The sequence below is a fragment of the Dasypus novemcinctus genome, chromosome 14 (assembly GCF_030445035.2).
Source record: "Dasypus novemcinctus isolate mDasNov1 chromosome 14, mDasNov1.1.hap2, whole genome shotgun sequence".
Classification (NCBI taxonomy): domain Eukaryota; kingdom Metazoa; phylum Chordata; class Mammalia; order Cingulata; family Dasypodidae; genus Dasypus; species Dasypus novemcinctus.
The window spans coordinates 65004481-65030978 of record NC_080686.1 but is presented as its reverse complement, the minus strand read 5'-3'; the positions used below and the strand labels follow the sequence as shown (position 1 = coordinate 65030978).

Sequence of the window (26498 nt, the reverse complement as noted above, 5' to 3'; positions counted from 1 at the left end):
CTTATCTCTTCACATCTCTCCAACATTTACAGTTCTCTGAGTTTTTAAAATAGCCACCAGTCTAATAAGTGTGAAATGATATCTCATTGTAGTCTTGATTTGTATTTCCCTAATCGCTAGTGATGTTGAACATTTTTTCATGTGTTTCTTTGCAATTTGTATTTCTTCTTTGGACAGTTGTCTTTTCAAGTATTTTGCCCATTTTTAAATTGGGTAGTTTGTCTTTTTATTGTTGAGTTGTATGATCTCTTTGTATATCATGAATATTAAACACTTATCAGATATGTGATTGCCAAATCTTTTCTCCTATTGAGTTGACTGCCTTTTCACTCTTTTGATAAAGTCCTTTGAAGTGCAAAAGTGTTCAAATTTGAGGAGATCCCATTTATCTATTTTTTCTTTTGTTGTTCATGCTTTGGGTATTAGGTTTAAAGAACTACTGCCTATTGTAAGATCTTGAAGATGTTTTCCTACATTTTCTTCTAGGACTTTTATGGTTGTTGCTTTTGCATTTGAAATCTATTTTGTCTGATATTAGTATCACTACTCCAGCTCTTTTTTGGTTACTGTTTGCATGGAACATCTTTTTCCAGTCTTTCACTTTTAATCTGGTTGTCTCCTTACATCCGAGGTGGGTCTTTTGTAGACAACATATAGATGGATCATATTTTTTATTCGTTTTATCAGTCTATGTCTTTTGGGAAGTTCAAGTCATTAACATTCAATGTTGTTACTATAAGGCTTTACTTACTTCATCCATTTTGTCTTTCAGGTCTCTGTTTTCATATCATTCTATTGTCTGTCCTCTTACCCTTTTTTTTTTACCCTTTCTACTAATCTTCATTTCTGCGCTTTTCTCCAAATCTCTCACCCTTGTATTTTTTTTTTTTTTTCCAGCTACAACACTCCCTTTAGTATCCCTTGTAATTCTGGTCTTTTGGTAATATACTCGCTCAGTTTTTGTTTGTCTATGAAGACTTTGAACTCATCCTCATTTAAAAAAATTTTTTTAATTATCTTTTTTTAAAGTTAATAGATTACACAAAATCACCCTCATTTTTGAAGGACAGCTTTGCTGGATACAGAATTCTTGGATGGCAGTTTTTTTCTTTCAGTACCTTAAATACATCATACCACTTCTTCTTTCCTCCATGGTTTCTGATGACAGGTCAGCATTTAATCTAATTGAGTTTCCCTTGTATGTTATGCATTTCTTTTCTATTGCTGCTTTCAGATTCCTCTCTTTATCTCTGATACTTGTCATTCTGATTATTAGGTATCTTGGTGTAGGTATTTGAATTTATTCTATTTGAGTTGTGTTGTCCTTTTTTTTTTTTTTAAAGATTTATTTACTTATTTATTTATTTCTCTCCCCTCTACACCCTGTTTGTCTGTTCTCTGTGTCTATTTGCTGCATCTTCTTTGTCCTCTTCTGTTGTTGTCAGCGGCATGGGAATCTGTGTGTTTTCTTTTCGTTGCGTCATCTTGTGACAGTTCTCCGTGTGTGCGGCGCCATTCCTGGGCAGGCTGCACTTTCTTTCACTCTGGGCGGCTCTCCTTATGGGGCGCACTCCTTGCGCGTGGGGCTCCCCTACGCGGGTGACTCCCCTGTGTGGCTCAGCACTCCCTGCGCGCATCAGCACTGCGCATGGGCCAACTCCACACGGGTCAAGGAGGCCCGGGGTTTGAACTGTGGACCTCCCATGTGGTAGACAGACGCCCTAACCACTGGGCCAAGTCCGCCGCCCTCTTGTCCTTCTTTGATATTGATATTTATGCCTTTCATAAGGGTTGGGAAGTTTTCGGTCATTATTTCCTCAAATATTCTTTCTGCCCCAATTCCATTTTCTTCTCCTTCTGGGACACCAATAATATGAACATTTGTTCATTTCACATTATATTCAGTTTCCTGAGACTCTTTCCATTTTTTCCATTCTCATCTCTTTCTATTCTCCTGTCTTTTCCAGTTCAGAGGTTCTATCTTCAAACTCACTAATTCTGTCTTGGAGCAATTCAAAAATGCTCTTATGTACCTCTAATTTATTTTTAACCTCATCCATTGTGTCTTTCATTCCCATAAGTTCTGTTACTTTTCTTTGTAGGCTTTCAAATTACTCTTTATGTTCACCCAGTGTCCTCTAATATACTTTATCTCTTTAAGTCATATTTTCTTTCAATTCTTTAAATTGATTTAGGAGAATTGTGTGATTATCACTGATTAATTGTCTTAAATCCTGTATCTCTCCAGGATATTTGGTTTGTTCTCATGGCTGGGACATCTCTTCCTGTTTCCTAGTATGGCTTGTAATTTTTTGTGATGTCTAGGCATCTGAATATGTTGGTGAATTACTTTTATGGCCAATTTCTTTCTCTTGCCTATTGTTTTCTTTTTCACAGCTCTTCTTTGATATTTGGTTCAACTTACTCTAAGTCTTTAAAATTTCCCAGCTAAGTTATCAAAATTGGGCCAGAGACTCACTTATGGGGCACAGATTTTCTCGTAGGGATTAGGATAAAGAGAGAATCAGTCAATTTTTATCCATGCAATTTACAAGTGACCAGCAGATGATGCTTGTCAGTGCACTTTTTCACAGAGGTGTTTCAGTCTGGGCTTTCCTGTGTTTCTTTGTTGAATCTCCAGAGTGGAGATTTAAAGTGGGCTGTGCTGGCCAAATTAGTTGAAGAAAAGCCCCCTGACTACCCCTCCCTTTTCCCTTGTAATAGCTGACAGAGAGGAAGATGTCTGTTCACTTCTCAGTCAGTTGCAGTGAGCCAGGGGTTTTACCTCAGTTTAATATCTTGCTGTTTGGTTAGGGGAGCCCTTCCCAGTTGCCATGGGGGCTTTGTAACTCACATTTTTTGCTTTGGGTTCTTCATCTCTCTGTCCCTTATCCTCCTGGGAGTTGTGTAGCACTGTTTTGGTGTACTGACCCCAAATTTTGGTTCTTTCTCTTTTGTTTGGTGAGAGCATTGAGCCCTGTTAGTCAGATGCCATCTTCCCCCAGTCCTTTATAATAGCTCTTTTATCATCCTTATCTATAAGTTCCATACTTTCTCTCATTTCTGAATCTGTTTAAATGTATTTATTTCCTCCTGATATATGGTAATTCTTCCTATTTTATGATATAGCTAGTAATTTTTTATTGGATCCAGGATATTGTTATATGGCTACTGGGAGCCTATTAAAAAGTGTTGTGCTTTGTTTTGGAAGTTAGTTAAGTTATTTACAGATTGGTTTGATATTTTAAAGGCATGCTTTTAAGCTTTTCTAAGTTGAAACTGTGTAGCCTACACTCCAGAAATTGTCTAGTCTTAGAACCCTAGAACCTAGAGAATGATCTGTCTGTGGTCCACTGAATTATCTAGATGATCACTAAGCATTTTCTCCCTGGTTGGCCAGAGCACTAATGTCTTCCTATTTTGTGTGAGTTCTGGGAAAACTTATGTTTACAACATGTTGGTCATTTTTTCTTTTGCCTTACCTTGTGAATGTATAACCCAGCATTCAGTAAAGACTTAGGTGGATCTATATGTAAATTTCTGGAGTTTCTTGTCTGTATAGCTTCCTCCTATCCAGATCTTTGGCCCATAAATTTACAGCTACCTCAGCCTCCCCAAACTAATCTTCAAATCTTCATTTCAGTGAGGCAGCTGGGCTCAGTGTGGCTTCTGCACTTGTGATCCAGAAATCACCTCTAGACAAAAAATTTGGAAAGAGTGTAGGGCTCAGTTGTTTCTCTTCTCCTATGAATCACTATCCTGTGCTGCCTGTTGTCCAATGTCTGATAGTTATTTCATATCTTTTGCTCAATTTTCTGGCTCTTAATGATGGAAGATTAAGTCTGGTCCTTTTCATCCCATCATAATTAGAAACAGAAACTTTTCATTTTGGTTTTGAAAACTATAGATTCTTTCTTTTTATTTAAAATTTATTTATTTATTTATTTATTTATTTATTTTAGTGGTTGCTCTAGGGATCACAATATGAATCTTTAACTTATAAAAATCTGCTAAGATTTATAGTGAATTTCTTCAGGAAAAACTTAGAAACATGACAACAATATAGTTGAATTTCCCCCATCCTTTTTGCTATTTTTTGGCACGTTTATTATCTCTACATAGACCTTTTTATTGAGATAAAATTCACATATCATAACGTTCATCCTTTAAAAGTGTACACATTTTGTATATTCAAAAAATTGGACAACCATCACCACTCTCTAGTTCCAGAAAGTTTTCATTATCACAAAAGGAAATACCATACACAATACAAGTTACTCATTACCTCCTCCCCAAGTCCCTGACAATGACTAATCTACTTTCTGCTTCTATGGATTTGCCTGTTCTGAACCTTTCATATAAAAAGAATCATATATCATCTATATACATTATATTTTTTTAATTAAAAAAAATTTTTTTAAATATGTATTTTTAAAAGATTTATTTATTTATTTCTCTCCCCTCCCCCCTTCCCCCTCCACCCTGGTTGTCTGTTCTCTGTGTCTATTTGCTGCGTCTTCTTTGTCCGCTTCTGTTGTCAGCGGCATGGGAATCTGTGTTTCTTTTTGTTGCGTCATCTTGCTGTGTCATCTCTCTGTTCGTGTGGCTCCATTCCTGGGCAGGATGCACTTTCTTTCATGCTGGGAGGCTTTCCATATGGGACGCACTCCTTGCGCATGGGGCTCCGCTACGCGGGGGACAGTCCTGCGTGGCAGGGCACTCCTTGTGCGCATCAGCACTGCGAATGGGCCAGCTCCACACGGGTCAAGGAGGCCGGGGGTTTGAACTGCGGACCTCCCATATGGTAGATGGACACCCTAACCACTGGGCCAAGTCCGCCGCCTAAATATTTTTATCTTTTATTTATTTTTCTCCCTTTCACCCCGCTCCCCCCCAGTTGTCTGCTTTCTGTGTCCGTTTGCTGTGTGTTCTTCTGTGTCTGCTTCTATTCTCATCAATGACACAGGAATCTGTGTCTCTTTTTGTTGCGTCATTTTGCTACATCAGCTCTCCGTGTGTGTGGCACCACTCCTAGGCAGGCTGCACTTTCTTTAGTGCTGGGCGGCTCTCCTTATGGGGCGCACTCCTTGCACATAGGGCTCCTCTACGCGGTGGACACCCCTGAGTGGCAGGGCACTCCTTGCGCACATCAGCACTGCGCATGGGCCAGCTCCACATGGGGCAAGGAGGTCCTGGGTTTGAACCATGGGCCTCCCACATGGTAGGCAGATGCTCTGTCCATTGAGCCAAGTCCACTTCCCTATATACATTTTAAACCAAGCAATTCAATGTGACCATTTTTGCTTTAAACAGTCTTATATCTTTTAAATATATTGTGAAGAAAAGGAAAAATGTATTATTTTAAAAAATATTCACCTATGTATTATCATTTTTGGTGCTCTTCATTTCCTGCAGATCTGAGACACCATATGGTATCATTTCCTTTTATTATGAAGAATTTCCTTTAGCATTTCTTGTTGTTCTCCCTTCTCTGCTTATGATCTTGTACCAAACGGTGAACAGGGAGGCTCCTGTCATGTAACAATTCAGTTATTTGATAAGTTACATTTTCAAGGAATTTGTCCATTTCATCTAAGTTATTGAATTTATGGTATAAAATATTTTATTTTATTCTCCTAATATACTTTTTTAAAAAGAGTTATTTTTTATTTATATCTCTCCCCTTCTGCCCACCCCCACCCCCCAGTTGTCTGCTCTCTGTGTCCATTCGCTGTGTTCTTCTGTGACTGCTTTTATCCTTATCAACAGCACCAGGAATCTGTGTTTCTTTTTGTTGCATCATTTTGTGTCAGCTCTCTGTGTGTGTGGCGCCATTCTTGGGCAGGCTGCACTTTCTTTCACGCTGGGCGGCTCTCCTTACAGGGTGCACTCTTTGCGCGTGGGGCTCCCCTACATGGGGGACACCCATGGCATGCATCAGCACTGTGTGTGGGCCAGCTCCACACGGGTCAAGAAGGCCCAGGGTTTGAACCGTGGACTTTCCGTGTGGTAGGCGGATGCCCTATCCTTTGGGTCAAGTCTGCTTCCCTCTCCTAATATACTTTTAATACCATAGTTCTGTAGAGATATCCCTTCTTTCAATTCCGAGGTTGGTAATTTGTATTTTCTACTAATTTGTTTTTGTAAGGGTATACAAATTATAATCTTTCAAAGAATCAAATTTTGGTTTGAGTAATTCTCTGTATTGTCTGAATGCTTTTCTGTGTCATTGATTTTAAATCTTCCTTCTCTCATATATACATTTAAGGATATAACTTTCTCTTTATTTATGACTTTAGTTGCAACCCACAAATTTTGGTATATTTTCATTATCATCTAGTTCAAAAGGTTCTCTAATTTTCCTTGTGATTTTTTTCTTTAGTCCTTGGGTTATTTACAAGTGTGTTAACGGTTTAATTTCCAAATATTTGAGATTTTTCTAGCTATCAGTGAGGTCTCTGCCTTCTGGCTTTCCAGACACTAACCAAATTTTGTTATCACTGCTCAGCTATCGGCCCAAGAGTGTGAGATCTCCACAGCCTTACAGAGTCTTGTTTTGCACATGCTTAGTCCAGCTATGGTAGGATGACTTCTAAGATGGCTTCCAGTGGTCCCTTACCTCCTGGTACTTTTGTTCTTATGTAATCTTTTCCCTTTGAGTGTGGGATGGACTTAGTGCCGTGCTTCCTACCAATAAAATACAGCAAAGGTATGATTAGGTTACAATATATCATGACTTGTATTTTTGTAAATAAGATTTTATTTGAGTATATCATACATACATGCACATACATGAACAGTAAGTGTATAGTAAAAGTTATGAATTTACAAAACAAACATGTGTATTAGATAGAGCTCCCAAACATCACCCCACCACCAACAACTTGTATTGTTGTGAAATATTTTTTACAAACTATGAAAGAGCATTGTCAAAATATTACTCTAACTATGGCCCATATCTTAGGACATTTGGTGTATTTCCCCCCCAACCCACCTGATTATTAACACCCTGCCTTAGTATTATACATTTGTTATAGTTCATGAGAGAACATTTTCATATTTGTTTTGTTAATTGCAATCTTTCCACCACTGGATCCCATGCTTTGTGCAATCCATTAAAAGTATACACTCATTTTCATCACAGAGTTATGCTGTCACCACCTCAGTCAATTTTACAACTTTTAAAAATTATTCCAAAAGGAAAAATCCCATACTGTCTTATACATCCCTATTTTTTCCTTTAAATTGATACAATAGCTTCTGTTCCAATACTGGAAAAAATTTAAAATTATACTGTAACTATTGTCCATAATTTACATTACTTATAATTTTCCTGTGTTTATCACTACATGCTTAACACTTTGTAGTAACCTAAAGTTTCTTTGGAGATAAAATGGAAAAAATAAGACATTGGGGAATATATGGAAGAAATTATCACTGTACATACAAGACAACAGATCTTACAGTCATGAAAGACACAAATATCTAAAATTTTTTATATTATTTCAATTTAATTTTTTTGTATTTTATTTGTTATTTTAAAAACTATTATTTCATTTTCTTATTAACTTTATTTGATTATTTTGTTGGCTTCATTTTTGGAGAGATTTTGGATCAGAGAAGGATCACAAGTGTGGCAAGGGAAGATCACTGGTTGGGATGTCAGTGATGGGGGGATTTGTAAGGAGGGGTGCACCTGGGGCATGCCTCTAAGGTATATGAATATGTTCAAGTTTTCATGGGATGTTTTCTCAGTGGGTAGAGACCCACAAAAATAACTGAAAGAATATTGAATTCCCATCCTGGGGAGTCCTGCTACACTCTCTAATAGAATGGCAAGAATCCCCTGAGTACAAGGGCAGTGTCTAAAGAAGGAAGACAGACCATTACACCAGGCCCTTGATATTGATGACCGCATTCATGAACCTTTTATTGTGAAATTGAAACTAAGCCTAGTATTATATACTGCCTAAGAGTTGCCTCTTTGTTGCTCAAATGTGGCCTCTCTCTAAACCAAACTCAGCATATAAATGCACCACTTTTCCCCTAGCATGGGACATGACTACCAGGGATGAGCCTCCCTGGCACCGATGGATTATTACCAACTGCCAACTAGTGATTCATCTGGAGAAAGACTTTGACTAAAAAGGGGAAATATTAAATACAAATGACTTTTTATGGCCCAAGAGATTTCAGAGTGAGTCAGGAGGTCATTCCAGAGGTTACGCTTGTACATGTCTTATCAGGAGCTCATTGACTGCTCAGTAAACAGTGCCTCAAACAGTGGGGGTCCTGAGGGCTCTAGAGACATTCAGACACTATAAGCAGGGCAGAAAATCTTAGGAACTTGGCACCTTGCCCACGGGCCTTACTCTGGAATTTAAGTTCCCCAGACTAAGTTCCTTAGACTCATTTATAGTTTACCTAACATGGCTCTTCTGCCCCTTTCATTTGACCCTACTATACTTGTTAAATATCTGTCCCAGAGACTTAAATCTTTGTTCCATTCATGTTCCAGTTAAGACATGAATCTCAGAAGAGTTGCAACACCTACTCTCCAGTTCATTGGACTCCCTGGGATAACTAACAAGGAGATGGTGATCGACAATGCCCATTCCAAGTGTCTGCAACTGTAAGCAAGATAGTTCCATCTGTCTGTCCCATGAAATTTAAGCCCCCTCTCAATCAGAAACAGAGTGGACAGCACCATCCCAAAATCCCCAAGATTGGGGAATGAACAATGGACTAAAGAAGACTTATTATTATTCTATTAAGACTTTTATTCTAGCAATGGAGGAACTTTTATCATTGATATAAAGGCAGTGGCCATCAGAGGTTATGAGGGGAGGGAGAAGGATGAATAGGTGTAATATGGGACATTTTTGAGAAATTAGAATTGTCCTGTATGACATTGCAATGATGGGTACAGGCCATTATATATTCTGTCATAACCTACAAAATTGTGTGGGATAGAGTATAAACTACAATGTAAACTATAGTCTACAGGTAGTACAATGCTTCAATATGTGTTCATCAATTGTAACAAATGTACCACACTAATGAAGGATGTTGTTAATGTGGGAAAATGTGGAAGGGGAAGGTGGTGGGGCATATGGGAATCCCCTATATTTTTAATGTAGCATTTATATTATCTAAAGCTTCTTTAAAAATGAAAAATTAAAATTAAAAAAGGAAAAAAAAAACCACTCTTGTATTAATGGTATTAACCACAATCTTTTTCCACCATCAAAATCATTATGTTATACATCCCCTAGACTATTCTCTAACTTCCTTTCAATTGACATTTACATCCACAGACTAACCTTTTTAGCCACAAACACATTTATAAATCAGTAGTGTTAGTTATACTCATTTTAATGTGTTACTATCAACTCTAATCATTTCTAGACTTTTACAATAATCCTTATTAAAAATTCTACATATATTAAGCATCAGTTCCCATTCCCACCCCACATCTTATCTCCTACTACCTTATACTCTAGAGTTTGCCTCCCTGAGTTTCCTCATTGTATTTAGTTCATGTTAGTGAGACCGTACAATATTTGTCCTCTTGTGTCTGGCTCATTTCATTCAACTTAATGTCCTCAAGGTCCATCCATTTTATATGCATCCTGGTGTCATTTATTCTTACAGTGATATAGTGTTACACTGTATACATTTTGTTTAGCCATTCATTGGTTGATGGACACTTGGGCTAATTCCATATTTTGTAATTGTGAATAATGCTGCTGTGAACATCTGTGTGCAAATATCAGTTCATGTCCTTGCATTCAGTTCTTCTGAATATATCCCTAGTAGTGGGATTGCAGGATCATACGGCAGTTTTATATTCAGCTTCTTGAGGTACTGCCAAAATGTTTTCCACAGACACTGCACCATTCTGTATTCTCTACAACAGTGAAGGAGTGTTCCTATTTCTCCACATTCTCTCCAGCACTTGTAGCTTTCTTTTCTTTCTTTCTTTTTCTAAAAAAGTGGCCATTCTGTAAGTTGTGAAATGGTATGTCATTGTATCTGCATTTCCCTAATAGCTAGTGATGTTGAACATTTTTTTCATGTACTTTTTGACTATTTGTATTTCCTCTTTGGAGAAATGTCTATTCAAGTCTTTTGACCGTTTTTAAAATTGGATTGCTTGTCTTTTTATCAGTGAGTTGTATGATCTTTTTATATAACAGATATCAAATAATTACTGGATATGAGATTTCTAAATATTTTCTCCTCCTGAGCAGGCCACCTTTTTATTTTCTTGACAAAGTCTTTTGAAAAACAAAAGTGATTAATTTTGAGGAGGTTCCATTTATTTTTTTTTCTTTTACTATTTGTACTTTGCATGTAAGATTTAAGAAACTACTGTCTACCACAAGATCTTGAAGATGTTTCCCTGTATTTACTTCTAGAATTTATAATTAGGTCCTTGATCCATTTTGAATCAATTTTTATATAAGGTGTGAGATACGGATCCTCTTTCTTTGTTTTGGATGTGAATATCAAATTCTCCCTGCACCATTTGTTGAATAGACTATTCTGCCCCAGATGGGTGTGCTTGACTGCTTGACAAAAATCACTTGACCTCAGATGTGAGAGTGTGTTTCTGAACCATTGTTTCAGTTCCATTGGTCTATATGTCTATCTTTTTTTTTTTTAAGATTTATTTTATATATTTATTTCTCTCCCCTTCCCCACCCCACCCCCAGTTGTCTGCTTTTTGTGTCCATTTGCTGTGTGTTCTTCTGTGACCACTTCTATCCTTACCAGTGGCACTGGGGATCTGTGTTTCTTTTTATTGCATCATCTTGTATCAGCTCTCTGTGTGTGCAGCACCATTCTTGGACAGGCTGCACTTTCTTTTGTGCTGGGTGGCTCTCCTTACAGGGTGCACTCCTTGCGCATGGGGCTCCCCTACGTGGGGACACCCCTGTGTGGCACGACATTCTTTGGGCACATCAACACTGCGCATGGGCCAGCTCCACATGGGTCAACAAGGTCCTGGGTTTGAACCGTGGACCTCCTATGTGGTAGGCAAACGCCCTATCCATTGGGCCAAGTCCTCTTCCCTATATGTCTATCTTTATGTCAGTACCATGCTGTTTTTACTGTAACTGAGTAATGTGCTTTAAAGTCTGGAGGTGAGAGTCCTCCAACTTCATTCTTCTTTTTAAAGACACTTTTATCTATTCAGAGTCCCTTACCCTTCCAAATAAATTTGATAATTGGCTTTCCAATTTCAGCAAAACAAGGCTGTTGGGATTTTTTTGAGATTGCATTGAATCTGTAAATCAGTTTGGGTAGAACTGACATCTTAACGATATTTGGTCTTCCAGCTCATGAACATGGAATGTCCTTCCATTTATTTAGGGTTTTTTTTTTTTTTTCCTTTAGCGTGTTTTGCAGTTTTCTGAATATAGGTCCTTTATATCCTTGGTTAAGTTTATTCCTAAGTAGTTAGTTCTTTTAGTCGCTGTTATAAATGGAATTTTTTTCTGTCTTCCTCCTCTGATTACTCATTAAGGTGTAGAAATACTACTGATTTTTGCATGTTGATCTTGCATCCTGCCATATTGCTGAACTTGTCTATTAGTTTTAGTAGTTTTCTTCTGTAGTTTTTGGAATTTTCTACATATAAGATCATATCACCAGCAAATAATGAAAGTTTTACTTCTTCCTTTCCCATTTGGGTGACTTTTATTTCTTTTTCTTGTCTAATTGCTCTAGCTAGAACCTCTAGTACAATATTGAATAACAGTGGTGACAATGAACATCCTTATCTTGTTCCCAATCTCAGCAGGAAAGCTTTCAGTCTTTCACCATTGAGTGCGACGCTAGTTGTGGGTATTTCATATATGTTGAGAGAACCTTCTAATATTCCTGGTCTTTGGAGTGTTTAGAAAGGATGCTATATTTTGTTAAATGCCTTTGCTGTCAATCAAGAGGATCATGTTATTTTTTTCTTCAATTTATTAATGTGGTTTGTTACACTAACTGATTTTCTCATGTTGAACCACTCTTGTATCCCTGACACAAAACCTACTTGATTGTAGTGTACAATTCTTTTAATGTGTTTATGGATTTTGTTTACAAGTATTTTGTTGAGGATTTTTTTGTCTATATTCATTAGAAAAATTAGTTTGTAATTTCCTTCCTTCCTTCCTCCCTCCCTCCTTCCCTCCCTCCCTTCCTTCCTTTCTTCCTTTTTTGTGGTATCTAGATATTAGGTTGATATTGGTTTCATAAAATGAGTTTGGTAGTGTTCCTTCATGTTCAATTTCTTGGAAGAGCATGGGGAAGATTGGTATTAGGTCATTGGTAGAATTCACATGTGAAGTCATCAGGTCCTGGGCTTTTCATCTTTGGGAGGTTTTTGATGACTGTTTCACCCTCTTCACTTTTGACTGGTTTCTTGAGTATTCTATTTCTTCTATGGCCAGTGTAGGTTGTGTGTTTCTAGGAATTTGTCCATCTCATCTACATTGTCTAGTTTTTTGGTGTATAATTGTTCATAGAATTTTCTAATTAACTCTCTTATTTCTGTGGTCATAATCCTCCCTCATTTCTGATTTTATTTAATTTAATCTCTCTTTTTTTGTCAGTCTAACTATGGGTTTGTTGATATATTGATCTTCTCAAAGAACCAACTTTTGCTTTTGTTGATTCTCTCTATTGGTTTTTTGGTCTCAATTTCATTTATTTCTGCTCTGATCTTTATTATTTCTTTCCTTCAGCTTGGTTTAGGATTAGTTTGCTGTTCTTTTTCTTGTTCCTCCAGGTGTGTAGTTAGGTAATTGATTTTAGCTCTTTCTTCTTTTTTAATATAAGCATTGAGGGCTATAAATTTCTCATTCAACCCTGCCTTTACTCTATCCCATAGGTTTTGATATGCTGTGTTCTTTTTTTTCATTTGTCTCAAGATATTTTTTAATTTTTCTTGCAATTTCTTCTATGACCCACTGATTATTAGAGAGTGTTTTTTAATCTCCATATATTTGTGAATTTCCACTTTTCTATCCATTATTGATTCCCAGATTTATTGCGCTATGATCAGAAAAGTGCTTTGTAATAATTTCAAACTTTTTAAATTTATTGAGACTGTCTTGTGACCCAACATATGGTCTATCTAGGGAAGTATCCATGAACACTTGAAAACAATGTATATCCTTCTGGTTTGTTGTGTAATGTTCTATAAATGTCTGTTAACGCTAATTCATTCATCATATTATTCAAGCTCTCTGTTTCCTTATTTATCCTATGTCCAGGTGTTCTATCCAATGTGGAGAAAGGTGTTTTGAAATCTCCAAATATTATTGTAGAGATGTCTATTTCTCCCTCAATTTTGTCAGCATGTGCCTTGTGCATAAATATTTATTAAAGTTATTTCTTCTTGATGAATTGTCCCTTTATTGATATATAATGACCTTCTTCATCTCTGTGACAGTTTGATATTATTTATGAATTCCCAAAAGATATGTTCATAAACTGGTCTGTTTCTTGGGCATGATAACCCTTTGATTATATTAGATTCAACTGAGACATTAGATTAAATTCTGTTACCATTAGGGCTTTGATTCAACCACATCATTGAGCGCAACTCAGTATTGCATCCCAGCCCCCTTCATGGGCTGATAAAACAGACTCTCACATGGAAGTAGACACACAGAGAAGATACATAGAGGATCCTGTGGCCCTGGGAAGAGAGATGAGCCTGGTAGTTTACAGCTCACCTTGTGAAGAAGACAGAGCAGCTGAGCCTGGAAAGAAATGACACCCAGGGAGAGAGATGAGCGTGACGCCAGCCTACAGCTGAGATCAGAAGAAGCTGGGACCGTGGAGCCTTAAGAAGAAGAGGAAGGCTGAACTCTCAGAGACATCACCTGCCATCTTGCTTCAATATGTGGCAACAGATTTCGAGTGAAGAAGTATCTCTTATGGTACCTTGAGTTGGACTCTTTAGGGCCTTATGACTGTAAGCTTCTACCTCAAATAAATACTCTTTGTAAAAGCCAATAGATTTCTGGTACTTTGTCAGCCCCCTTTGGCTGACTAATACAATATCTCATAACAGTTTTGAATTTAAAATCTATTTTGTCTGATATTAGTATTGCTACTATGGATCTTTTTTGATTACTATTTTCATGGAATATCTTTTCCCAACCTTTCACTTTCAACCTGGTTGTGTTCTTGCATCTGAGTTGAGTCTCTTGTAGGAAGCTTATAGAGGAGTCATATTTTTTAAATACATTCTATCAGTCTATGTCTTTTGATTGGGGAACTCAATCCATTAACATTCAAGGTTATTACTATATAGGGATTACTTATTACTTAATCCATTTTATCAGTTGTTTTTCTTTTGTTAACTCTTACTTTGTCTTTTTATCCTTTAATTACCCTTACTAATAATCTTCATTTCTATACTTTTCTCCAAGTCTCTCACTCTTGTTTTTTCCTTTTAGTCTGTAGCACTCCCTTTAGTATCTCTTGTAAATCTGGTCTTTTGGTAGCATACACTCTCTCAGTTTTTGTTTGTCTGTGAGGACTTTAAACTCACCCTCATGTTTTTTTTAAAGATTTATTTATTTTTTTCTCTCCCCTTCCCACCCCATTGTCTGCTCTCTGTGTCCATTCACTGTGTGTTCTTCTGTGTCCACTTGCATTCTTGTATGCGGCACTGGGAAACTGTCGCTTTTTTTGTTGTGTCATCTTGCTGTGCCAGCTCTCCAAGTGTGCGGCGCCACTCCTGGGTGGGCTGCGCTTTTTTTGCATGGGGTAGCTCTCCTTGTGGGGCACACTCCTTGCATGTGGGGCATCCCTACGTTGGGGACACACCTGTGTGGCATAGCACTCTTTGTACGCGGCAGCACTTCACGTGGGCCAGTTCACCACATGGGTCAAGAGGCCTGGGGTACCAAATCCTGGACCTCCTATATGGTAGGCAGATGCTCTATTGGTTGAGCCACAACTGCTTCCCTCACCTTCATTTTGCCCAATGAAGAATTCTTGGATAGCGCTTTCTCTTTTAGTACCTTAAATACATCATACCACTTTCCTCTCACCTCCTTGGTTGCTGATGAGAGATTGGCACATAGTCTTATTGAGGTTCCCTTGTATGTTATGCATTGCTTTTCTCTTGCTGCTTTCAGAATACTCTCTTTTTCTCCGGTGTTTGTATTTCTGAATTGGAGGTAATTTAGATGTAATTTAGGTAATAGAGTAGGTCTATTTAGATTTATTCTGTTTTGGGTGCATTGTACTACTTGGATATTGACAGTTATGTCTTTCATAAGATTGGGAAGTTTTCAGTCATTATTTCCTTGAATATTCTTTCTGCCCCTTTTCCATTCTTTTCTGTTTTGGGGACACTGATAATGCATATGTTTGTGCATTTTACCTTGTCATTCAATTCCCTGACACCTTGTTCCATTCTTTCCATTCTCCTGTTTTTACATGTTCAGTTTTTCACTCCTCTAATTCACTAATTCTATCTTCCATCAATTCATATCTGCTCTTATATGCCTCTAATGTATTTTTTCTTTGTTTTATTTTTGCTTCTTTTATTTACTTATTTTTGTATTTTTGTTTTTATTTCTCCAATGTATTTTTTTAAAATATATTTTTATTACAGAAGTTGTGAACTTACAAAACAATCATGCACATGTTTGGAATTCTCATTTAACACCACTTCACCAAAACTCCATATTGTTGTGGAACATTTCACCAAAACACCACACTGTTGTGGAACATTTGCTACAGATTATGAGATAATATCATCAGACTATACCACTATCTATGATCCATAGCATACATTTGGCATATTTTCCCCATACGCCCCTATTATAAACACAGTACATATTTGGCATCAATGCAAGAATATTACACTACTTCTGCCACCCAGCCTTTCCTGGAGAATTCGCTGAAACCTTTGTCAGAGTTCCCAGCTTCCAGCCTGCTTTATGGAATTTGGACTCACACATCCCCATAGTCATGTGAGACAATTTTATGAAAATCATAATATTTACAGATATCTCCTGGTTCTCTTTGCCTAGAGAACTACAGTATTGCTGTTATCTATAGTCCATAGGTTACATTAATTGTATTTTTCCCATGCTTCTCCACATTCCCACCACCCTGCAATAGTGACGTATATCCATTCTAGTTCACAGAAGGACATTCTTGCATTTGTTATATTAATCACAATTATCCACCTCTGGGTTCACCATGGTATTCAGTCCCTAGATTATTCTCTAGCTTACTTTCAATTGACATTTACATCCCTAGACTATCCTTTCCAGCAACAATCCCATTTATAAACCAGCTGGTACTCACTTTAATGTGTTACCATCAACTCTATCCATTTCCACACTTTTACAGTCAAAGTAATTGAAACTTCTACATACATTAAACATCAGTACTCCTTTGGAGCCTTCCTCTTTTTATTTTTAGTTTATTTTTCTTTATTTTTAAAGGAGTTTTAGATTACATAAATGTTACATTAAAAATATAGGCCACTCCCATCTACCCCACCCTCTTCCCATCATATGCTTTCCCACATAAATAACATCTTTCATTAGTGTGGCACATTTGTTACAATTGATGAACACCTACTGAAGTGTTGCTATTAAACATGGTCTATAGTTTACATTATAGTTTACATTTGCCCCATACAATTTTATAGGTTTTGACAAAATGTATAATGACCTGTGTCTATCATTGTAATGTCATGAAGGACAATTCCAATGTCCAAAAATGCCCCCATATTATACCTATTCTTACTTCTCCCTCTCCTCAATACCTCTGGTGGCCACTGCCTTTATATCAAAGAAACAAATTCTTCCATTGCTAGAATAATAATAAGTCTATAATAGAGAAATAATAGAATAATAATTAGTCTACTTTAATCCATTGTTCATTCCCCAACCTTAGGATTTTGGGGTGGTGCTGCCCACTCTGTTTCGGATTGAGAGGGGGCTTAGATCCTATGGAGTAGACGGATGGAGCTAACTTGTTTGCAGTTATGGATACTCTATTTTTGGGGATGGGTGTTGTCCATCATTATCCTTTTGATAGTTGTTCTGGGTAAGTCCAATGAACCTGGAGAGTAGGTGTTGCAACTCTTCTGAGATTCATGTCTCAACTGACACATGAATGGACTGAAGATTTAAGTCTCTGGGACATATATTTAAAAAGTATAGTGCTAATTATAGGTTCAAATAAAAGGGGCAGAAGAGCCATGTGTAGGGAAATATAAATTAGTCTGTCTATTATACTGGGGAGCATAAATTTCAGAGTAAGACCCACTGACAGTGTGGAATTCCTAAGATTGTTTGCCTTGCTTATAGTGTCTGAATGTCTCTAGAGCCCTTAGGAGCTCCACTGTATGAGGCGCTGTTTACTGTGTCAGTCAATGAGATCCTGCTAAGATGTGTATAAGCATAACCTCTGGAATGACCCCCTGACTCACTTTGAAATCTCTTAGCTATAAAAACTCATTTGTATTTAATATTTTCCCCTTTTGGTCAAGGTCTTTTTCCAGAATGCATCACTACAGAATGGGCACTGGTAATAATCCCTTGGTGCCCGGGAAGCATCCCTGGTAGTCATGTCCCATGCTGGGGGGAAGGTGGTGCATTTATATGCTGAGTTTGGCTTAGAGAGAGGCCACATTTGAGCAACAAGGAGGCTATAAGGAGGTGACTCTTAGGTAGTATATAAAACTAAGCTAAGTTTCTTTTTTTAAAAATTAAATTAAATTTTATTTATTTCTCTCCCCTTCCCCACCGTCCCCCCCCCCAGCTTTCTGCTCTCTGTGTCCATTCACCGTGTGTTCTTCTGTGCCCGCTTGTATTCTTGTCAGCAGCACCAGGAATCTGTGTCTCTTTGTTGTGTCATCTTATTGCATCAGTTCTCCATGTGCAGCACCACTCCTGGGCAGGTTGCACTTTTTTTTTTTCATGCTGGGCAGCTCTCCTTACAGGAGCACACTACTTGCATGTAGGCTAAGTTTCAATTTCACAAAAAAGGTTCATGGGTACAGTCATCAATATCAAGGGTTTGGTGTAATGGTTTGTCTTTCTTTGCTAGGCACTGCCCATATACTTGGGGGATACTTGCCAATCTATTAGAGAGTGTAGCAGGACTCCCCAGGATGGGAATTCAATATTCTTTTGGTTATTGTGTGGGTCTCTACACACTGAGACAATGCCCCATGAAAACTTGAACATATTCATATGCCTTAGAGACATGCTCCAGGTGCATCCCTCCTCACACATCCCCCCATCACCAATATCCCACACCAGCACCAGTGATCCTCCCACGCTACAGTTGTGACCCTTCTGTGATCCAAAACCTCCTCAAAAACATAGCCAAAAAAACCCAAATAAAATTAAAATGACAAAAAAACAAGTAAAATACCAAAAGAAAAAAGAAAAAAATTTTTTTATTCATTGTGTCTTTCATCACTGTAAGATCTGTTGTCTTTTATGTATGACAATTTCTTCCATATATTCCCCCAGTGTTTAATTTTTTTTTCTTTATCTTCAAAGAATAGTCTAGAACTCTGATTTTTGTATATGTCTGGATAATTTAATAGCAAGGATTGAGTTACAAACTCTTTGTATACTTCACAAAGCCCTGGCTTAATACCAAATTTCTTAACAGTATTCCTTTAGTATTTGTTGATTGACATGTTTTCCAGCTTGAACTGCCATTGATACAGCCTTGATCAGGGGCACATTCCAGTGGGAGGAAGTGAGAGCCTTTGTGGGGCTCCCCAAGCTGGCTGGCATGTGAGTTGAATGCTGTCTTGGTTTGCCATGGTTGGTGTAACAAAGTGCCACAGACTAGTTGGTTTTGGAAAACAAGTTTATTGTCACATAGTTTTGGAGACTAGAAGTGAGGTAGGGAAAGGTAGGAGAAGGGAGATAATTCGTCAGTGCAAGAGGACCAATGGAAAAATCACCATCAGATAATACTTAACAGCAGTGGAAAATCACCTGCTTAAGGCCTAGTGCCCAAGGCCTAATGCCGGAAGGTACCAGATGACAAAAGGTCCACCCATCACCTGACCACTACATGGTTCACCGACCCCTCCCCTGAAGAGTTCCCACTCCGAGGAATATGGATTCAGTAAAAACCTGTCATTTTCAGTCCCTCTTTTGTATAAGGTGAACATTGGGATTTACAAATCCTAATTTACATGGAGGGGGAAGAAGAGAGAGTAGAGCCCAGCCCTTTTTTTTTTTTTTAAGATTTATTTATTTATTTCTATCCCCTCCCCCCCCGCCCCATCCCACCCTGGTTGTCTGTTCTCTCTGTCTATTTGCTGTGTCTTCTTTGTCCACTTCTGTTGTTGTCAGCGGCTTGGAATTCTATGTTTCTTTTTGTTGCGTCATCTTGTTGTGTCAGCTCTCCATGTGCACGCCACCATTCCTGGGCAGGCTGTGCTTTCTTTTGTGCTGGGTGGTTCTCTTTACGGGGTGCACTCCTTGCGCCTGGGGCTCCCCTACATGGGATCACCCCTGCGTGGCAGGGCACTCCTTGCACGCATCAGCACTGCACATGGACCAGCTCCATACAGGTCAAGGAGGCCCAGGGTTTGAACTGTGGACCTCCCATGTGGTAGATGGAGCCCTAACCACTGGGCCAAGTCTGCTTCCAAGCCCAGCCTTAGTAAAACATTGTTGTGGGAAACTGGCTTACCTGTTCCTTATTGTAAGTGTTGCACCTGTTCTGTTGCTGTGGATGTTGCAGTTGTTCCCTATTATTGTAGATGATATTACAGTTCTGATAGCAAACAGCTGCTTGGTAGCGTCCAATAAATATGAGGTGGAAACTAGGGTCGAGGCTCTCAGGTCCAGAAGCTGTGAGTCCCCTGGTCCCATCTTTATCTCCTCTCTGGTGTCTCTCTCTGTCCTTTATTTCCGTAAGTTCTGTGTTGCCTTCCCTTTGAGCCAACCTATTGTAAGCTGATTGCAGCAACTGGTGCCCAACGTGGGGCTCAAAGGGAAGAAGGCTCTCAGCAACTGGCACCAGAACAGGGACCCGAAGGGAAGAAGGATCGCTTCAAGCGAAACTAAAATGGTCGTGACTGGGCAAAACCGCGAGTGGTTTGGAAAGCCTTCGAAGTCCTCGAGGGTTTGCTTGTGTTTCCCCTGGAGACGACGAACGTCCTGTGTGGGTACCAGCTCCTCAAATAAAGCCATACCATGAACTCCGAGAGATGACGAAAATTCCTGTGGAACCCAGAAACTCCAGTCATGCAGATGGAGAGACGGATGCTGAAAACTGCATGACTGGGTCTCATTCCAAAGACTAGAATGGCTTTACATCAAAGTATTTAAACTAGAGAATTTGTTCAAGCATGGCATCATAACGCAAGTATGACTTGGGGACAGAAAGAGATTAAGAAGGAAATTGAGAGGGGGAAAACTGGAAAAGAAATGTTGAATTATAAAAGGAAGCAGTGAAGAAATTCTAGATTAATAGATTTGGAGCTGCTTTTGTGTTTGTTCAATGTATGTGTGTGTTGCAGTTGTTTCAGTGTATGTGAGAAAAAGAAAAAATAAGGAAAAAAGAAAAAGAGGAAAAAAGAAAAAGAAACAAAGGAAGGAGAAAAGAAAGGAAGGAAAAAAGAAAAAAGGAAGGAAAAATTAAAAGAGAAAGAAAAAGGAGGAAAAAGAAAAAGGGAGGAAAAAAGAAAAAGAGAAAGGAAGGATAAAATTAAAGATATAAAAATTAAGAGAATATTGAAAAAGGTAAAAAGTTTGTGGGAATGCTAACTGAAATTTAAGGTGTAGTTTGTCTTAAAACAGTGAGTTTTATAAAATCAGAAATGGAGATATGTGGTACAGAACTAGTATGCATATAGTAAGTTGTAAAAGTATTGTGGTAGCATTCAGTGAGATGATGTATTTTGTAAAAGTAAAACAAATCTGAATGAATACAAAAAAGTGCAAAAACTGTGAAAAGGTCAACAATGGACTTTCACAGTTCTTCAAGGTTTTCTGATGGCCTGATGGCAATGAATCTGGCTGCATAGAAGAAGAAACCTGTGGCAGTGACCCTACTACTGAGAAATATCAGAGACAATGGTATTTTAAGGGTCTGGGATAGGCAAACAATTGCCATAAGCTGTAAGGTCCCTGCTACTTTATTGAATTATTAAATATATCATTTGATTGGATAAAACAAAACGATATTGTCTGTTATAACTGGTAAAGTACAATGCTTTCTCATGTTAATGAAATCTGTAGTATTGTTGGAATACTAAAAGTCTTTTATCCCTCACTAAGATGTGTTAATTAGGAAAGGTCTTTCATGGGAATAGGCGGACTTCCAGCAGGCTGCTTTAAAAAATATAAAAAAAGGGAGAAGGTGAATATTGACTTAGCCTGTGACTTGGATGTGGCCCCAGGTCCAGTGAAGATGCTAAGAGCACTATACAAACTGGGGAAAATGAGATCGTTTTTGATCAAGTACTGGCCTGTATAGCCTTGCTGGTTGGGAATATTAAGCCCATGAAAAATGAAAGTCTGTCCATTAAATGTCTAATTGGAAGTCTTATTGTTTGTTGTTGTATAATCTACAGTAGTTATGGATTGTGTATAAAATGCTTGAATACTAATCAACTTTAATAATGAAACATTGTGTACTTAAGTGATTTGATGAACTATAAGTGATGTATAAATGTACCTTCTTGAATGTATATGTAAATCTCTTAAGTTTGAGCAATCCTGGGACTGTATATTTAGAAAAAAATTTAATGAGTATTGTTCAAACCTTAAAGTGAAAATATGCAGGAAGTTTTGTTAATCAGTGAAACGTCATTTGTGTAGACTGCAAAAACAAAAAGGGGGAAATGTGGGAAACTGGCTTACCTGTTCCTTATTGTAAATGTTGCACCTGTTCTAGTGTTGTGAATGTTGCAGTCATTCCCTATTATTGTCGATGATGTTGCAGTTCTGATAGCAAAGAGCTGCTTGGTAGTTTCCAATAAATATGAGGTAGAAACTAGGGTCGAGGCTCTCAGCTCCAGAAGCTGTGAGTCTCCTGGTCCCATCTTTATCTCCTCTCTGTCCTTTATTTCTGTAAGTTCTGTGTTGCCTTCTCTTCGAAACAGCCTATTGTGAGCTGATTGCAGCAAAACATTACTTAAAACCTTAATAAAATAACCTGCATTTCCGTCTTGAGTGTGTGCTTTCACTTTACATTAAATTCTGCTACTATATAACTAGATCTTGAATTCCTTCTTGTGACTGGGTAAAGAACCCTCCTACCATAGGTTGAGGTCTTTCTCCAAGACTTCCCAGGAGCTCTGACATCAGAAGTACAAAATCAATGGGTTAGCAGGCTTATGCTTTCTCTGAAGTCTGTAGTATTCTGTTGGTTTTTTTTTTGGCTTGTTGGTAATCCATAACTCTGTCTCTACTCACATGGGGACTCTTTCTGTCTTCTACTGACTGTGTCCAAATTTCCTCTGCTTGTAAGAACTCTAGTTATATTGGATTATGGCCCACCCTGATTCAGTTTGGCCTCACCTTATTAGAATCTTCAAAGATCCTATTTACAATTGGGTTCACATCCACAAGCCCAGAGGTTAGGACTTAAATATGTCTTTGTGGAGGACATGATTCAATCCCTAACAAAGCCCCAAGTCTTCATGGACCACACACCCCACACAAGGGCTCATCTGCTCCAATTCTCCCTCTACTTCCAGAACAGGATGGAATGCCTCACTGCAGGGTGTGGAATCTAGCTTTCTCTATGGCCACCAAGAGACTGGATGACATCGTTTGGAAATGCAGGGGAATTAGGTTCCCATGGAATAAAACTTAACCAATAAGAAACGGGAGATGGGAGTGAGCTTGGTAGATACAGTCCATTTCCTTCATCTATTCTATGGACTTCTTTGAGGTACAGTTTCTCTTTGCACCCTTCCAGAAAAGTCCTGTAAACCCAACAAATATAGCTGCTGAATGACCTGTTAATCTCCTTGTGGCTGGTTGTGAAGGAACTGGTCATCTCTGTAATGTATCACACAATTGATTGACATTTTCCTTAGCCTCACTTTTCATTTTCCTCACTCCTTGGCTTGCTCCTTTCCAAGAATTCATCCATACCTTAATCCTTGCCTCAGGTTCATCTTTCTAGAGAACCTAGGCTAAGAGAGATGGCACTCATAGTTTATCTTTGCTTTCAGTTGCCATCTCAATGAGCAATTTTTACTTAAGCAGAACAAATAGAGCCATGGTTCATCTTTGATAATCCACATAACTAATTTTACATATTATTGTGTATCAGTTTTGGGCCTGTTTTGAACACCTTCCCCCAGTCTCTCAAATTCTATACTAATGGCAGGGGAAGTTAAAAGTGACTGGTTATACTTGGGTGAAATCTATGATAAGCTGGAGGTAAGTATTTGTACAGGGAAGGGATAAAATGGGGGCATAGGGATACCTTTGGGTGGGGCTTTGCAGGCTTGAGGGGGGCTGGGGATGGGAGGATGAGTAATATTGCCCAAGAAATTGGGGGGAGGGTGGGGGAACATATGAACATGGGAGATTGTCGGGTATTTGGATAAGAGAAAACTTTTTCAAAAATATAATAAGGAAGGTTAGCTGTTTAAGATGCTTAAAGGGGAGAATCTGACACAGGACAGGCTTCTAGGGAGTGTGTGAGTGCAAATTTTGTGATAGTGGGTTATATCATTTGATGGAGACCCATAAAATGAGAGTGAAGGTATATCCACATCCCGGGGAAGACTGATGTTCTCAAATAGAGGGAATTGTATCTCTTGAGAGAAATGGTGGCTCCCAATGCATTAGGGCAGTCGAGCATGTCAAGCCCTCAACATTGTTGCAAGTATCTCTGAACATGGCCCTTCAAGCAATGAAGATTGATTGTCACTATGGGCCCTGAGGGGAGGGAGAAAGAGGTATTGAATAGATGGAATCAATGTAACTGTGGAGCAATGAAAGTGTTCCACAAGATTATGCATGGATGGATATAGGACATGTTAAATTACACCAAAAATGTATAAAATGTAAATCATAATGTAAAACATAAGATAACTAAAAATTTAGAAAATTGTATAGTCTAAAATATAAACCACAATGTAAACCCAAGTGTTACCTTGTTTGAAAGCTATTGTCTCAATATCTGTACATCAGTTTCAGTAAATATAGTATGAATATGTAAAAAGATTATTGCTGTGGAAGGGAAAAGGGTTTTATGTTAGATATGTGGGAGTACTGTATATTGTATATATGAATTACTGTGATCTAAAACTTTTGTGAAGATAAGCTTAATAATTAGAGAAAGAAAAAGATAGGATGCAGACACTGAGGAAAAGACGGAAGTAGTTGCTTTGCCAATTTGCATACAGGGCAACACTTATTGCATTGATGAAAGGCAAAACATCAAAAACAAAGCTTTTGCATTCTTTAATATTTTGATACCCCAATTTATTTTTACCTTAATTTTTCTAAATTAATATGTATTCTATATCTAACCTTTAAACTCATCACTATGTTCCATTTTACTATTAATGGAACCTGGCAATATATTGGGCTTCACTTTTGAAGAAGTTTTGGATCACAGAGAGGTTCAACAATGGCAGGGGAGGAATACTGGTGTGGGATGTTATTGACAGGGGACACATGGTTGGCAGGGAGTTCTCCAGGGCATATATCCAGGGTACATAAAAATGTTTGGATATTTTCATAGTGGTTACAGTTAAAAACGACAGCTGAGGGAGTGCTGAGTTCCTAGCCAGGGGAGCTCTATCACATTCCCTAATGGAACAGCAACAATCCCCCAAGTGTGGATGGCAAAGACCAAAAAAGAATGAAGGTCCAACAATGAGCCCTTGATAATAATGACTATGCTTGTGAGCCTGTACACCTGATATAAGAACAAGGCCTAGAGCTGCAAGGTGCCTAAGAGTTACCTCCTGAGAGCCTCCGTGTTGCTCAAATGTGGCCAGTCTCGAAGCCAAACTCAGAATGTAAATGCGTTGCCTTCTCCCCAGCGTGGGACATGACTCCCGGGGATGAGCCTCCCTGGTGCCAAGGGATTACTACCAAGTACCAGCTGATGATGTAACTAGAAAATGACCTTGAATAAAAGAGTCAACTCAGACCAGCAGAATATCTCAACCTACATATAATATCAGGAGTTAAAAATGCTTTTGACCTTGAATAAAAGGGGGAAATGGAAAGGACAAATTAGTTTATATGGCTATGAGTCTCCAAAAAAGAGCCGGGAGGTTATCAGAGGGGTTGTCCTTATGCACACCTGAGCAGAGTCCCAGAGACAGATAAAGTAGATACAACCCCAGGTATTGGTTCTTCTGAGGGCTACAGAGACCCACAGGTTCTATGGTCATGGCAGATGGAGTTCAGTGCCATCTCAGTTGGCCCTACTTTGGAGTTTGTGTTCCTGTGTGATGGAACTGGACTCAGATGTGATCTTTGTTCACAAGCCTCTCCTGTTACTTTCACCGGACCTGTGGTTGGCGCTGGGGTTTAATGTATACTCAGGGGACCTGAATCTCTGGACTGTCCATGTGATAGCCAGGCCCTGAGCCTCAACAGACTTGCAACTCCTACACTCTGGTTTATTGGACTTACCCCAGCCAGCTAACATGGAGGTGAAGAAGGTCAACCACCACACCAGGGAGCCAAGAGTGCCTACAACTGAAAACAGGAGAATTGCATCCAGCATCCATGTGGAATCTAAGCCCCCTCTTGATATAGATGTGGAGTGGACACAACCATTCCAGGGTCCACAGGATGGAGGAATAGAGTATGGATTAGAGTGGACTTACTGATATTCTATTCATGAACTATTGTCATTAGTAATCGAAGAAAATGTAGCATTGATGTGGAGAAAGTGGCCGTGGTAGCTGCTGAGGGTAGGAAGTGGGAAGAAGAGATGTGATGTGGGAGCATTTTTGGGACTTGGAGTTGTTCTGGGTGGTACTGCAGGGACAGTTACTGGACATTGTATGTCCTCCCATGGCCCACTGGGTGGATTGGGGGAGAGTGTAAACTATAATGTGGACCATTGACCATGTGATGCAGCAGTGCTCAGAGATGTATTCACCAAGTGCAATGAATGTCCCATGATGATGGAGGAGGTTGTTGTTACGGGAGGAGTGGGGGGAGGGGGGTGGGGGTATATGGGGACCTCATATTTTTTTAATGTAATGTTAAAAAAAAAAGACAAAAAAAAAAAAGTGACTGGTTAAGGAAAGAATCAATTTGAAGGGCAACTTAACCGAAAATAGAATTGGCAGTTTGCTCCTAGATTTCAGATTGGCCAGAGTGAGCTAAAATACTCTTTAAAAAAAGAGCAGTTTTCAAATTTACCAAGTGAAATTCTGTTATGATCCAGGAAAAGTTTTGCTTGCCTCCCATATTCCCTTACTGTCATGACTTCTTGCAATTTCTTACACCTCTCTTCAGTCCAGTGAAATGTCAGGGTAT

The 26498-nt window shown here is 38.6% G+C and overlaps 1 protein-coding gene across 3 annotated transcripts in view; it reads left to right on the top strand.

Annotated features, from left to right (window-relative positions):
• Nucleotides 1–20745, top strand: part of RRM2B (ribonucleotide reductase regulatory TP53 inducible subunit M2B) — a 158080-nt gene extending 137335 nt beyond the window's left edge. Inside the window, exon 10 of one of the 3 annotated variants that reach the window (XM_058275845.2) lies at nt 17806–20745. In XM_058275845.2, coding sequence (XP_058131828.1) covers nt 17806–18007 — 202 coding nt within the window. In that variant the 3' untranslated portion in view covers nt 18008–20745. Of the gene's footprint in view, nt 1–8518; nt 8666–17805 lie in introns of those variants that run through there. The other 2 variants (XM_071207963.1, XM_058275846.2) reach the window with 2 other exon arrangements.
• The last annotated feature ends 5753 nt before the right edge of the window (nt 20746–26498 follow it).